The 15,590-nt window shown below is 42.8% G+C and overlaps 1 protein-coding gene across 3 annotated transcripts in view; it reads right to left on the reverse strand.

Annotated features, from left to right (window-relative positions):
* Positions 1-1,971: 1,971 nt before the first annotated feature.
* Positions 1,972-15,590, reverse strand: part of ZNF521 (zinc finger protein 521) — a 277,587-nt gene continuing 263,968 nt past the window's right edge. For all 3 annotated transcript variants that reach the window (XM_046025988.1, XM_046025986.1, XM_046025987.1), the window contains one exon: positions 1,972-2,781. In XM_046025988.1, the coding sequence (XP_045881944.1) occupies positions 2,752-2,781 (30 nt within the window). In that variant the 3' untranslated portion in view covers positions 1,972-2,751. The remainder of the gene's footprint in view (positions 2,782-15,590) is intronic.

A 15,590-nucleotide genomic window follows, 5' to 3' on the forward strand; every position in this document is an offset into this window, starting at 1 on the left:
GTTCCACGCACAGCTTTGTCGCTTTGAGCTGACAAACCGGTGGCTAAGGAAGGAGCCGCTGCGTTTGAAGGACCCAGTGATTCCCACAGGATCCAGCCAGCGGAGCTCCCAAGGGTCAGCTCCTTCCACCTCCAGCTTGGCCTGGGAAGAGGCTGATCTGGGCGTGTCAGAGGAGCCCAGTGGCCAGCTGAGTGACGGCCTCTAGGAGAATAAGTACCAGCTTGTGTGACTTCCTGAGAACCCACGTCCTGCCGTTTACTAGAAATCTGGAAAGTCTCTAAGAGTCGAGGCTGTGAAAGGCAATGGGGGATCCATCCCTGGGGTAACACCATCACCTGCTTTCTGTCAATGAAGAGCACCTCACTTTTAGCGAAATATAACCCACTCGTTAATACCAGCAGTTTTAAAGCCTTTTAAAAAATCATTATTAAGCGTGGCTATTCCATTTTAAATGCAATATCCTTGCAGAGACCAGAGATCTTAATTTTTTTTAAATATAGCTGAGTATTTTAATTATGAATGTACTTGCATATTCTCAGCATACTTCATTATTTATGTAGCTGGTGAAAAAGCTTTTTAATTAAATAGTATGCTGGCAATCCATTGTGAAATGTATAGATGTAGGTTTTCCTTGCATTAAAGAACTAAATACACACACGAAACACGGGCCAGCACGCATACTTTAATCACCATGAGGTATTTGTTTCTGAAGGATCTTAACATTTGACCAATTTCTTCATTGGTAACAAAATGAATAGTGTAATTTTCCAGCACTCTGCATGGCTATTCACGTTTAATGCACTCAATTAATTTAGAGATGGAGTAGAGCGATGGTTCTCAAAGTGGGGTCCCCATACCTGCAGCAGCAGCATCACCCAGGAACTTCTTAGAATTACAAAATTTGGAGCCCCAGCCCCAGCCCAGGCCCACTGAATCAGTGATTCTGGGCATCAGGGGGATACCCTCTGCTATCACGAGCCCTCCAGGTGAACCCGATGCAGGCTAAGGTTGGAGAACCATGGGGGAGCATTCTGCCTTGTGGTGCTGGCCGTCTGGGTTTCACCCCAGGGCCCCTGCTTCCATCCCCCCCCATGCAAAAAGTGCCCATTGAAGATTCTCGCTCCTTTAAGGTTTAAAGGGCCTGAGGTCCTCCAAGTTTCGAAGAGCTTAAAAAGAGTCATCACGAGTGAACTATTTGAAGCCTGACGTGGTTGGAAGTCGCCCATCAGTATCAGGTGCATACTTACCAATTTTGACGAAACAGGGATCCTAGGGCTCAACTCACGCTTTGCCATTCTCTCCTTTCCCGCAACAAAAAGGCTCTGACCTTAGAGCTCCGGCTCTTGCCTCGTTGTATCGCAGGCTGTGGTGCCAGCCGTTTTCCAGGAACATGCCCTTGTCAAGGCCGATGACCAGGCTGCATTGCCTCGCCTGGCCGGGGGAGCCAAGACCAGGAGGCAGAGTGATTTGGAGAAGGCCACAAAGGGAGTCAGCGCCCGAGTTAGCTAGCACCAACAGCCGCCCCCGGCTCCCTGCTCTGTGCTTTGTCTTCTCAATGAACAAAGCTGCTTCTTAAGTACACATAAGCCAAACTGCCTTTCAAATTGCAGCCATCTACTTGGAGTTCAGATTTGCACAGCATGACATGAATTGGGCTGCAAATTATGCAGAAAACAGCCATCACATCCATCTGTGATGTCAGAATCCACCAGTACAATGTGACCTGGTAGTATCTGGGAGAGGAGAAGTATATTGGGTCTGATTCTTTCCCTATGCAGTAAGATGAATATCCTCCCGGCTGCATTTGGCCCAGAGTGAAAAGGTTAAATATGATTGAGGTTATGCCTGTGATATGCGCAAGAACAGATTTCACTTCCAAGGGTGCAGGCGATTAGGTTTTTGTTTTTGTTGTTTTTTTTTTTTTAATGGTAGAGTAACTAGAAAAAGAAAACACACAAATACACTCATACCTAATGGTAAACTGAATTTATTTCCTCTTGGAAAACAATTCCAGTAATCTCCAGGTTCAGACCGCAGAGTAAACATTAATAACAGTAACATACAGGTTAGTTCAACTGATTCAAGAATTTGGCTGTGTGAAATCATTAAGGAAAACCTTGAACACTCAAAGCTTCAAATGTATCCAGGAAAAAAAAAATCTTTGACAGTCTACATAACAACTATTGCATATATAGTGATGCTACCTGTCACATTGCAAGGCTTACAAATATATATACGGGCCTTATCCAGCTGTGGGGTTCTGTTCGGCGAGAACATCTCTTCGTGGTGTGCGAGAATCTTCAGCAATAAAAAATAGTCTTGGATTTAACCGTTGATATACCAAAAGAGAAATTCTAGGCTTAAGTGGAAATAAAAGGAAGTCCAAACAGAGTCTTATTTGAAACGGCTGTTTTAATCTGTCTTCCTCGAAAATACTTTCTCTTAAGCCATTTTGCTCACATTTTTTTTTTTTAAATCTTGCCTGAATAGGGCCCAAGTCCACTCGTCTTTATAAGACCATCTTAGTATCAGACGACATAATACATGTGCAACACTTTATATACAAGGAGTCTATCTGGTGCTCAAAAGTTCAAACACATGAACATCCAACAGTTTTGATAATACAAGTTTTATGGTACAATACAATGTTTCTGAATATTATACATTAACAATGAACGTTTCGTGCAAAGAGTAAAACATGTTCCCTTTTTGTGCCACAAAAGTCATTCTCCTTGAGAGACCGTATTTGCACTAACTGCTGTGTTGGGTCATCGTATGGTTCTGTAATAAAAAAGAAAGAGGGGACAAAAAAAAAACTTAAGTGATCTTATTGTCATCAGACCGAGGATCTATACATGCTGGTTCACTGATAAAAATGTGGCTGTGTTTCTGCACCCCACCCCCAAGGGGTGTTCGTGGGGACCCCCAGTGAGTACCGGGGGGAGAGGTAGGACCAGGGGCCTATGGGAGGTGAGATGACTGGCCTGTAGCTTTCCTTTTTTCTCGGCCTCTGCGGGCCTTCCCTGAATCCCCTCCCACCTTCCACCATCTCTTCTTATCAAAGTAAGACCTGTTTTTCAAAGACCACAGTAGCACGATTTTAACAGTTTTCTTTATCTGTGTGTTATTTCCCTTACAAAAGCTTTTGGTCTCACCACTCTTAGATGGGAACATCTCGACTGCAGAGGCTCTATCTGTTGCTGAATGTGGCCTTTACAGGCCAATAACCCACAGAGCGGGCAAGATGCTTCTCCGGCTCCTTTTCTGGAGTGGGCTGGGGGCTGTCACTCCAAGGCTCAAGAACACATCAGAGCGGCAGCAAAGACCCCCAAGCCCAGCGGAAGCCGCCTTTGTGGTACTTGGGTTGTCTTCTTTCCATCCACATAGCACCTTCCCTCTCTGAGTGGACACCCCCCTTCTCAATGGTGAGAGGACAACAGTATACACGGACCTGCAGCCTACAATGAGGGATGGCCCCAGACCCAGGGCATTCTGCTGATGGCCTGATTTGCCCCTTCCCTCCTCTGCATTTCCCCTGAGCCAGGATCTCCCACCTGTCAGCTTATACACTGTCCCCTACCCCATCCCTTCTGCTCAGAACCTGGAGGTCTAGCTCAGAATACAACCACTTCCATGTTCATTCCATTGAAAACCGAGTTTTCCCTCCTCTGATTTCCTCCTGATTTATACTACTCAGAGTACACATCTTAGGTCTTCTGGTTATTTGCAGGCCTGGCTCTTTCCTTATGTCAGAAATTCTGGAGTCCATTCATTTATTCATTGCTTCACAAACATCTGTTGAACACGTGTATCACCACCTAGCATGGCCCTCAGCAACGCCCTCGTAAAGACCCGGCCAAATGAGTAACTGACTAGCTAGGCAAGGGCTATTGAAGGGCACCGGATGGCCCCTGGTTGACGCCTTCCAAATGCGCACAGTCTGAAGAAGAAAGTCATATGGCCACAAAATGACAAGGCAATATGGCAGGATCAGATCTGAAATGAACGTAGAAATGCCACGACTACACCTAACCTCACCTAGCCTTTGCAGAAAGCTTTGCAGTGGAGGTAATTCATGACATTTGAGTTGAGGCTGGAAACATGGAACGTATTGGGCACTCCAAGCCAACAATTCACATGAGCAAAGGCAATGAAGCAAGAATACACAAGGTATGTTCTTGGACCTGCACTCCTTCAGGTTGGATGGAGTCTCCTAGGGTGTCCTGAACCAAGAGTACGGATGAGAAAGGAAGACAGAGGGTAGTTCAGGGTCAGATTATGAAGAACCTTTTGTACCTTGCTAAGGAGTTTAGACTTAGTCATGGAGCTGAACGGCAGCCATGGAAGTTTTTTAAGCAGTGTTTTTAAGCCTTAAAGGTCTTTGTTATCTCTTCATCGCCCACAACCAGCAAACTGCCTGTTCTGTGCACACCTGCTGAATGACCAGACGCCTGCTCAGTCAGGGCTGAGAGCGCCAGTGAGGGAGATGGGAGATGGGAGATGGGAGATCTATGATGAGGACCCAGGCTTTCCATTCTTTATTTCAAACTTAGCCCAATTTTGAAGCCTAACAACAAATAATGACGAGGTACATTATGTTACTCTCTCTTATTGAAAACAAACCTATTTTTATTAATTCAGCGATTCAACTGGATCTTTTTTCCTTCTTAGGAGCCCTAGCCTAACAGTGCACATGGGACAGTTTTTATGCCAATTCTCTTTTTCTTTGTATCGATTTCTAAATACTTCTGAAAATTATTTTTTACCAACAGGTAGTCAGAAAGGGTAATCAAAATACTGATGAGACTACTTCCTTAAAAATAAACCCAATGGTGATGGGAGAGTTTATGAACAACACAAATCTCATTTGCTCAAAATAATCATATTTAAGCTTTCGTATACCCTTTGTTATCTCAAAGAGTCAAGTCTGATCAGGTTTTTGGTGACAAAAGTTGCCTAAATGATAGGACACTGATGGGTGGTGGGAGATTTCTTTTTTCTTTTTTTTTTTAACCATAATCAAAGCTTAAAAAAAATCAATTTAATAACATTAGTTTTAAATGTGTAAGTGCTTACAATAGACATTCTGCATTCAATAGGGTTCTAGAGGTTAATAAAGGAAGATATATTGCAGTGTCTCCAGTGTTTGTGTGTGTGTGTCTCTACTGAGATACCGCGAAACAAGAACCTAACACAAATCGGCTGTAATAGTTGGCAACAGTTGTGTCTCAGACATTTTCATCCTAAACCAGAGCCATACAAGCCTCTTCAGAGGTGCAGGGAAATGAACGAATACATATGAGTCACTTATTGCAATGGACCGAAGTTGTTACTATAAAGGAGTTATGCTTTGCATATTAAGAGAGAAGAAGATAAATCATTCGAGGGAAGGACAAGATTATGGCTTGTGAAATTCAAGCTTACACAGAAATAAAGAGGCCTAATGTAAATGATGTCTAAATGGGAAATCTGGCATGAAACATGGTAAAGGCAGGAAGTTCTCTTGGTATGGAGATGACTGCATACCACTGAGATCTTATTGCCATTTTTTTCCATCCTCCCACCCCACACCCCATTTTTTGCTCCAGCTTAAATGAGGGCTGAGTAAGTCCGGGTGACCCCAGCCCATCTTGGTGTCCACCACTGGTAGTGACTGTCAAGATGGGAAAGGGGCATCCTGCTTGGTGGTCTTGGGTAATGGGCATATTTGCCTTGAAAACAAAAGAAAACCAGTCCTCGAAGGCTTTCCTCACCACCTTTGGGGATCCCTGGGCTATGTCTGTTCCCCTCTCCCAGGTTTTATTCTATGTCACTGAAAAGAGAAACGGCCCAATTTCATTTTCTGAAGGAAGAAGGAATTGGTGTCTGAACTGCGCAGGTTGGGTTGGCTTTCGGGGGTTGGAGAGAACAGACTGAGAGAGAGTTTCTAGACTTCACTGAGGATCCTCTGATAAGAGAAACAGGAAGTTGCGTCATGGGAGCCCTCTGTGTATTTTTTTTTTTTTTAAACCCCTAGACATGATTTATTCAGAAAGGGAGAAAACGGAGCAAATGGGAAAGATGAAGGTAGAGAAGAGATGCACTGAGCACAAAGCGAGGGTAGGCCATGATCATGGTTCCCGCTTGTTCGGGCTCTTTCCCTGACAGGAGCCGGTCCCCAGTCACCGCAGGACAGATGTGGACGCCCAGCGAGGGGAAGAGGCTGCCGGGCCGGCAGCAAGCAGCCTTCTCTGCCTGAGCGTTCCTGCTCTTCAGGTCCAGGGGAAACCCCAACACCAGAACAAAGCAGTGGGTCATCTCACCACTTTCACACGGCGATTCACAGTCCCCACAGCACTTGAATGCAGTGACAGCTTCTGAGGAAAAAGATCTGTTCCAGGGAAGGGAAAGTGTTTTACATAATGGAGGAGAACATCAGCGCGAGTCCACGGGGGCATATGAGGGGGTGACGACAGAAAAGGAAGTGGGAAGAGAAGAAAACTTCTGAAATCCCACAGAGAGCCATATTCTATTCTGCAAAAAGCCATCTCTTGGAGACCCCATGTCTAAGTAACTGAAAATTGCAAACCATTAATCCCAGTTATGAGCAGTTGTTTTACACGAGGGGGGTCTATGCTAAAAAAAAAAAAAAAAAAAAAAAAAGAACGAAACACACACACACACACACACACACACAAACCCAAATCCACAGCACACCTTAAAGCTTAAAAGAAGATCCATCTAGGTAGGATACCTTTAGCCAGGTTTCAAAAACAAAAGAACAAAACAAAACAAAACAAAAAACCCCACAACACTCTTCTTACTGAAAAGGGCTCCATTTGGGAGGAGTGTGGTTTTATTTTTTTCCCCCTATAAATGTGAAATTAAACTTAGAAAGCTAAAAAACAGACAAGGACTTTCAAAATTCCCTTCTAGCACTATGTATTTCTTTTAAAATACGACATGCCTTTCATTTTACAAGACTGGAATTCTCATTTTGGGCTTGGCACTCTAACAAATGATTAATTCAGCCTCCTTCTTTCTGAGAGCTGACCACATTTACTGGTCAAACGGTTTAATCCTATTTAAAATGCAATCCAAGCAAAATATTTTTGAACAAAAATAAAACCCCGCAATCTCCTGAAACTGCTCACCTTGGCCAAGTTATCCCATTTTTTCCTGTGATCTTGATGCGAATTGGAATATTTGCACCAATAACAATGAGGGAGTGAACCTTTGGAGGAAAGCCAGGGGGAATCTACCTTCCCAGGGAGGAAAAATGAAGTCCCCGCCCCCAAAAGTTGTGCCCACAGATTGCCCTCGTTTGTCCAATATTTTGGCAGAGACCACGTCTCGCCTGTGCTTTGTAACTCTCTGTTGGCATCGGCAAAATGTTAAGTAGCAATGGTAATAAAAATAAAAACTGCGTTTGAATGGAAGTTTTGTGCGATCTGTTGATTCAAAGATGTTAATCATTTTTACCATGACTTGTCTATTTATAGCCCTTTGTCTCGAACAAATTCTGACAAGCTTTTAAAACTAAGAAAAAGAGCCAGCATGCTATTTTAAAAAGGAATGAAAAGAAAAAAAAAAAATAACAAGCTTTCCACTAATTCACCACGCCATTAGAATCCTGAATTTAAACTGCAGTTGTATTCAATTTAAATGAGATGTTTTCCAACCAGATGAAATAGTAGGGCAATTGTGGCTCTGTAACAATGCAAGGCGGGAAGAAATAAAAGAAATATAAAGATTAAATGTGGCTGTTTCTTTCAACAGATGGTGACAGCGCCTGGCAGCATGTTGTTTTTTCTTTAGTTGAAGAAAGCAAACATCCGTAATCAATCATCACTGATTAACTAATTATATTACCCTTCCTTTTATCACGAGGGTTGGACCTTTATCTGTAAACACTATGGATAATCTGTAAGGCTTGGATTTTTCCAGAGGCATATGCCAGTACACACACAGTCCGGCAGTTACAAGCTGCACGCAGAATCCCGCTATTACGGTCCACCTTTAAGCCCTTACCGCTTTATTTTTTTATTTTTTTATTTTTTTTTTAAACAAAAGCAATTGGTTTCCAACAGGCTGGATAATAAGTCTTTTGACCTGCATTCTTCTTTGACCCATTAAGGTCACCCCTGTGCTCGGGCATCTAGCTGACTTAGGAAATGCCTCCAAGTCCTACATTTCATCTCCTGCCCACTCAAAATAAAGCTTTCTTTAAATGTGTCTGTACGGGTCCCTGAAGGCCAAAGAGGCATCCCTGTAGTGGGCAATGGAGGGACAGAAGCTTCTGCCTTTATTAATGAATGCAGACCATTATGAGTCTGGCTGGCTCCTTCCCTGTTCCCAGAAGCATATACTGTACGTGACTTAAAATGCTAGAATATTGACACAAAGCGAGCCGGGCACCCCTAAGGAAAATTACTCCTTGGATATAATGTAGGCTCGTAACAGCTATTAGAGTACAAAATAAAACCCTCCGGGATCAAACTGACATATACCGCATTCCACCTAGTCCTCAAACATTAGAAGAATTTCTTTGTGAAGGCATTCTCAAGGACAGCATTAAACTGACTTTTGTAGCAATCTGCAACAGCTTTTTGGCTCAGAGCTTTTAGTACTAAATCTCTGGTTTGAATCAATACAAGTACTATATCTTCTACATTAATCAATACATTTGGTTCAATACATGTTCTATTAAATTATACTTTCTAATCAAGATTTTTACATTTCCACCCTCTCTCTTTTTCACCCCCAACTTCTTTGCTAGTGAGACAGTTTTAAAATTGTACACAGCTAATGATGACAGGATACGGGGTTATTTCCCCCACACTCTAGAGAAACACTATGGCGAGGGGCGGCCTTTAAGCCCCTTAATAAGGTTAACGGGATGCAAATGTAATAAATGAACATTTGCAAAGTCCCCACAACTACAAAAGTACTCTGAGTCTTAAATTAATTAAAAGTGAATTGCTATAGCTCTCGAAGCACCATCAGTAATGTTCTAAAAATGACACTGAAGACCCAAATTGTCCAAAAGTACCAATCAGATACCATTTTGCTACCCAAAGTTTCCCTGTCCACAATCCGTACACTTCGTGGCTGGAGAACTTAGGGGGAATTGTGTTTTCGTGGACCTTCTCTGGTGACCGGCAGGAACACGTCTGTGGGTATGTGCAGTTTTGTAAGACCTATTTTAATGTATATTCTTTAAAAGACAGAAAGGTAATAGTTCTCAAAGTGCTTTGGGACTCTAAAAAACATATCCATGGCCATTTTCATAGCCAGAGAAGTTGACTCATAATTTTTCACTTTGGTAGAATTTACTAAAACGGGGTTCTACTCTTTTGTTTTGACATAATCAGTGGCATTTCAAAAACTGTGATAATATCCTTTTGCCTCTCCCTCTAATGCCATGAATGTTGCATTTATCATGTTTGCACTGTCAGATCTTCCCTTTTTATTTTTTTCATATGGTAATACCATCGCCATGAACTTACAGAGACTCTGATGCATTTTCTTCTGACATTTAACACTTCATATGGGCTTGGCCTGACATCTCAAAGCATTTTCCGGACAACACCAAGATGAATTAAAGCAAAAGGTGAAACTATCATCAAAAGTGACCAGAAGGGCGCCTGGGTGGCTCAGTGGGTTAAGCCGCTGCCTTCGGCTCAGGTCATGATCTCGGGGTCCTGGGATCAAGTCCCACATAGGGCTCTCTGCTCAGCAGGGAGCCTGCTTCCCTCTCTCTCTCTCTCTCTCTCTCTGCCTGCCTCTCTATCTACTTGTGATCTGTCTCTGTCAAATAAATGTTTAAAAAAAAAAAAAAAAGTGACCAGAAAAATACAAGATACTAATGATAGGAAAGGACCAAGGACCATTAGGTTATTTTATTTGTCCCCTTGCTGGAGCAAAGTTGTTTTATAAAGTTTATATTCTAGGCTAATTTTCAATGGTTCTGGCAATGAAATTCCATCACATTTCCCATAGGAAACAATTTCACATCTCAGTAAACTTCAGGGAGGAACATTTCTATTATTGTTGTCGTTCTTTGGACATTCACGCAAAATAGGCCTAGCAAAGGATGGTCTGAGATAACCTTGAAACACGTGGACATTGGCATGTTCATGACTTTATGTTCAGAAGTCTTGAACATATATTTGCAGCATTAAGTTCTGTCTCATCCAAAGTAACCCAAAAGACAATCCAGGAAGCCATTTCTTAGTCATTATACACACTGTGTCACTTGGTTGCTTCGCTCTAGAGAGAAGCCTACAAATTAAATAGATTCTAGAAGGCCAGTGGGACTTGCCTTTCAACAGCCGACCCTGACACTATTGACATACTGGGCCGGACAATTCTTTCCCAGGGAGAGGGGTATCCCCTGCCCTGTTGGATATTCAGCAGCATCTCTGGCCTCTATCAAAAACGGGCCAGCTGTGGCAACCATTAATGTCTCTAGACATTGCCACATATTCCCTAGTGGGGGGAAAAAAAATCTCCCCCAAATGAGGACCACTGCTTTACAGTGTTTTGAAAACACATCGAGCCTGTTGTGCCATTCTTGTGTATGCCTCGTCTTTAGCCCAAGAGGTATCTTCTCCACCAAATTTAAAAAGCAAACAAACAAAAAGGATAGCAAAAGGGACACATATACTGCATTGAATTATATAATATGGCATCTAAAAATATAGTCAATGGGTGAACCTTTAAAAAAAAAAAAAGCCGGGGGCGCCTGGGTGGCTCAGTGGGTTAAGCCGCTGCCTTCGGCTCAGGTCATGATCTCAGGGTCCTGGGATCGAGTCCCGCATCGGGCTCTCTGCTTGGCAGCGAGCCTGCTTCCCTCTCTCTCTGCCTGCCTCTCTGTCTGCTTGTGATCTCTCTGTCAAATAAATAAATAAAATCTTAAAAAAAAAAAAAAAAAGGCAGGGGGTCACCTGGGTGGCTCAGTTGCTAAGCATCTATGTTCGGCCCAGGTCATGATCCCAGCATCCTGGGATCCAGCCCCGCATCAGGCTCCCTGCTCAGCAGGAAGCCAGCTTCTCCCTCTCCCGCTCCCTCTGCTGGTGTTCCCTCTCGCTGTATCTCTGTGTGTCAAATAAATAAATAAGTAAATAAAGTCTTTAAAAAATAGAAATAAAATAAAATAAAATATAGTCAATGGATGAGAATGGGTGATTGCAGAGAAATCGGAGAAAGGATATATAATGTCCTTTTAGATATATAATAAACGGTATTGCATATATGAACAATTGAGTGTCTCCAGAAAACGTCTACTCTTTCACAACTGACCATCCATGTACCATCAGTGAATAAAGGCAGTACATTTTCACAGCAATTAATCAACGTCTTGGTTTAGGAATATTTGCAATCTAATAAGGGATAAATATTGAACTCTGGAAATTAATTTTTAAGGTGTGGATAGTTGAACTATCTACTTTGAACAAACTGTGCAGACATCATCCTTAATTTGCTGGTTTAGATTTAATAGCAGGAGTCGATTATACCTGTAAGTAATGAATGCATCAGAGAACCAAAGACATGTTTTCAGAGCTGGGAGGGTCCTAGCAGCATCTGTTCCATTATCTCATTTTATAGATGAGGAAATTAAGACCCAGAGAGTGTAAGCCAACTTTCAAAGTCTTATATCTCCTCCAGTGGCTCCGCTGGCTTTGGGCATGAAGCAATTGCTGAGTGACAGTGGTTGATGTGTTCTAATCCCTGGGTCGGACCAGCAGCAGAGGTGGTGGACACTCACCAACATGGGTGGACAGGGCATTATGGGCCATAGAGAAAGGACACCTCACCTCTTATCAGAGAGGAGTCACACTTGCGTGGTGCTAGAGTGAGGAGGAAGTGATTAGAAGGGAATGAGGGACTCCAGAGGGAAAGTAAGCATGAATCAGGCTGAGAATCCACGGGCGTAGACTGTCTGGGACGGGAAGTCATCTGTGGGGCTGGAGACCGTTCAGGCCGGGCAGGGAGTGGGGACCCACTTGAAGAAGAGCCTATTCTCATTACAGGTGTTTTTTCTCACAACGGCAAACCAAGCTGGCAGAGCCTATGGTGGTTACGAATGTTGCAAGAATACCCTCCTAATTCACTTAGTCTTGGTCTAATACATCTTCAGAAGCCTAAGCAAAGACTGATTTTTAAAAAATAATGCCATGTCCAAATTGCTAATGTAGAACAATTTCTAGAATTTTGACAATTAAACATCAAAGACAAATAAAACAAGCCACTCTGGTCCAGCAGTTTCAAAGGGACTCCACTGCTGATGGGTCAAATGTGGGAAATATTAGCATGGTCATAATTCCATTTTTCGAGAACTTAAAAACGGTAGTAAAATTGGAGTTGCTAGCTGACCCTTATCTGTTTCGTATACCAGCCAGGCTTAAACATTTCCCATTTTGGAACTGACAATAGTACGCAATACCTCCTAAGTTAAGAAAAAAAAAAAAAGTCCCAAATTGGAAATACAGGATAAAATATAGCACAATGGCCACTGGGAAATATATTAAAAATCTAGGGTCTATTTTTAAAAGAAAACCATGAACTACTTGCTTACATGCAAGGAGCCAAAAGAAAATTTAAACTGAACTATACAAAGCTAGCAAAAGTGAGCGGGAGACTGGAGCCAAAAGATGCTGTTCAGATTCTAGAAATGCAGGATCCCAGCGTACTATGGGACAGAAGGCTTTGATAGGCAATACAGTCTAATAAGATATTCAGGGATTAAGTCAGTGCTTCACGGACAGATGTGTCCATGTGCCAGTTGTTGCTAAGCTTTAATTTTTCCCCCTGCAATGTTTAATTTATCACACTGGCGCTTTCTAAACTAGAACATCTGTAAACAAGGTTAAGAATGACCTCCTTCCAATTTTACATCCATGAACGGTGCCCCTTCTTCGTGCTCTAATTTTAGATACCTTAAAGATAAATAAACCTGTGGAAGGAAGAAAAAAGGCTTGTCTGACACTGTAATGTGTTCATCTTGGGCGAATACAAATTTCCTCTCCGCCTGGCTCTTGAGGCACACAACTGACTCTCGTTGCTCAAGCCAGAGTCAGGCATCCCCTTCGCAGTCAAACGCAATTAAACAAACTTCTGCTAAATATTTAACAGCCTCATGTAGTAATTAGCAGCAAATAATGGGAGCTTAAATTGATAATTGCTCAGAAATGTCCTCTTGCCAACATTACAAGTTTCCCGCTCCTCCCTTTTCTCTTAGATTTTGAATCCCGGAACGTTTTATTTTTAACGGACTCAGTTACTGAGATTACCCATGGTGACATTACTTGGCCCACGATCTTGCAGTCAAGTTGGGCTGTTTTGCTGTCAGCTGCAATATTCTACCCACATTACTTATTTTACTTCTGTGTTTGAAACCCATTGCAATTTAAAGTTATGCACCTGAAAGCTGCTGGAACGGGGCATTGATTTAAAAACTGACTGGCAGGCTTAGGATTTAAACTCTGGTCCAGTAGATTCAAAAGGTCATCTGATTAGAATGAGAGAGGCACAAGGCTTGTAATTTATATTCAAAGGGTAACCTTTGTAGGGAGAAGGAGGGAGCAAGGACTCTTTCTGCTTTTTCCACTCCATATGGACAAGGATTCCCTTCAACCAAATTCCAATAATTATGAAAAATAGTTTATTGAACTTAGAAAAAAGCACAAGAGATGTCACTTCCTTGTAGTGTATCACTTCCTTTATTAAAAACACCGCCACGCTCTCTAGGAGGTAACCTCGTATTAAGAGTAAGTCAAAGATGTTATAAATCATTAAAACTAACAGAAAAAAAGTCTTTTCCCATCATAAGCAACCAAATGTTAGTCTACCAGGGCATTTGCTTCCGGAGATATGAATAAAAAGGATAAAACTGTGAAAGGACGATGATTGACTGGCATCATTTACATAATTAAACTGTGTATGGACAAGTCTGTGGGCGCATGCGCGCGCTTGTGCACATCCATGCCCGAGCTGGACGTTGGCACAAGTTTGTGCTGTGCAGAGGGGGTAAAGTTACATACGTGTGCGTGTTCTGCAGGTCAAATCCCTGCCGTTGGCCTGTGATCTTTTGGTCCCTCATTGCCCCAGATTGCCCTTGTTTTAAGTTCTAAACGAAGTCCTTTTAACAGGCAAATATTTCACAAACCCAACTCAATTTGGGTGTCTCTCACTTAAAAAGAAAAATACACAATTCTGGTTTGGAGAAAGGAGGAATAATTTCATACTCAAGGTGGGTGCTTGTTTTCTTGCTTGCTTTTTCCTTTCCTTCCCGCCCCCCCCGCCCCCCCCCCCCCCCCCCCCCCCCGGCCTGTTTTTGTGTACTGTAGAAAGGATCCAGTCCCCTCCCTTTAATCATCCCCCCGCCCCTGGTGGTTAGCCAGTTCACAGAGGCACCAAGAGAGACGAGGAATGCTGCAGGTAACCTCTTCTCCTACACTGAACCTTGTCAGGTCTTTGGGGGTAGATCTGTGTTTTCTCTTGTCCCTCATCCACTCTTACCTCAGGATCTTACAATGGCAGCGTTGCCCCTGTCTTTCCACCCAGCCAAGAAGAGCCTCTTTTTCATTCAGAAACTCCCATGTTAAACTCCGGTTCTCCTCCAACTTCCTGGGCACCTTCTCTGACACTGCTTTCCAGGTCTCTGTGGGACAGTTTCCTTGCCTCTCGTGGTCCACAGAGCTCCTAGAAAGACAGCCCTTTCATCCCCCCGCACAAAGATGTGCTGTAACTATGGTGAGAGTAATCTATAACCCTCACATCCTTATATAATTTGCTACTCCAAGTTAATTTTAATTCATTACAATAAAGCAATATAATTAAAAAAATAACTCTTTAAAGTGAAGTATTTAACATGATCCTGGAAGAAAGGCAGCTTTCTTGCTAACAGAGGGCTAGGCAGCAGGCATGGTGCACACTCATGCAAATTCAAAGGTGAGGCGTAAACAAGTACACACAGCCACACTGCCATGTAGAAAGGGCCTGGCAACGGGAGGCCTCATTCTAATCAGTCCTCAAAGGAACCTGCCATACAGAAGTGGCACTTATTCTAATTTAAAGCCCTCATGCTTGCTTCAGTGTTGCAAAATTTATAAAAGAATAACTTCATTAAACCGCCTGGCACTTCAAACACAAATGCAAACCAGCCACAACACAGAAGGAGCTGGACAAGAGGAAGAGAAATATTCCCAGAGAGTTGTTAACTTGGATATTCAAATGAAGCCTGCATTGGGGCAATTCTCTTCCCGATGACCCAGTCTGACATGCAACTTTCCTTCACCAAGGACTTCTCTTTACCTCACTCGGGAGGCCTGTTGCTGCTTAGCAGTCTGCTTAATCGCACTGGAAAATCATTAAGAGGGGTCCGGCAAGCCATGTGCCGTGCAGAAAAAACGTCTGGCAGTACCTAAGTGAATACTGTTCAGTGTTCTTTTCCTGGTCTGCAGAGAGACTGACTCTGAATACACACTATGACAGTTTCCATTTACAGGGGGTATAGATTTCAAACTCTTCTATGTTGAAAAACTCATGTAAAAAAAAAAAATTGCCCCCTTTCACTTGGGTCTTCAAGAAAGAAAGCAAGAGTAAGG

The sequence above is a fragment of the Meles meles genome, chromosome 12, assembly GCF_922984935.1.
Source record: "Meles meles chromosome 12, mMelMel3.1 paternal haplotype, whole genome shotgun sequence".
NCBI lineage: Eukaryota > Metazoa > Chordata > Mammalia > Carnivora > Mustelidae > Meles > Meles meles.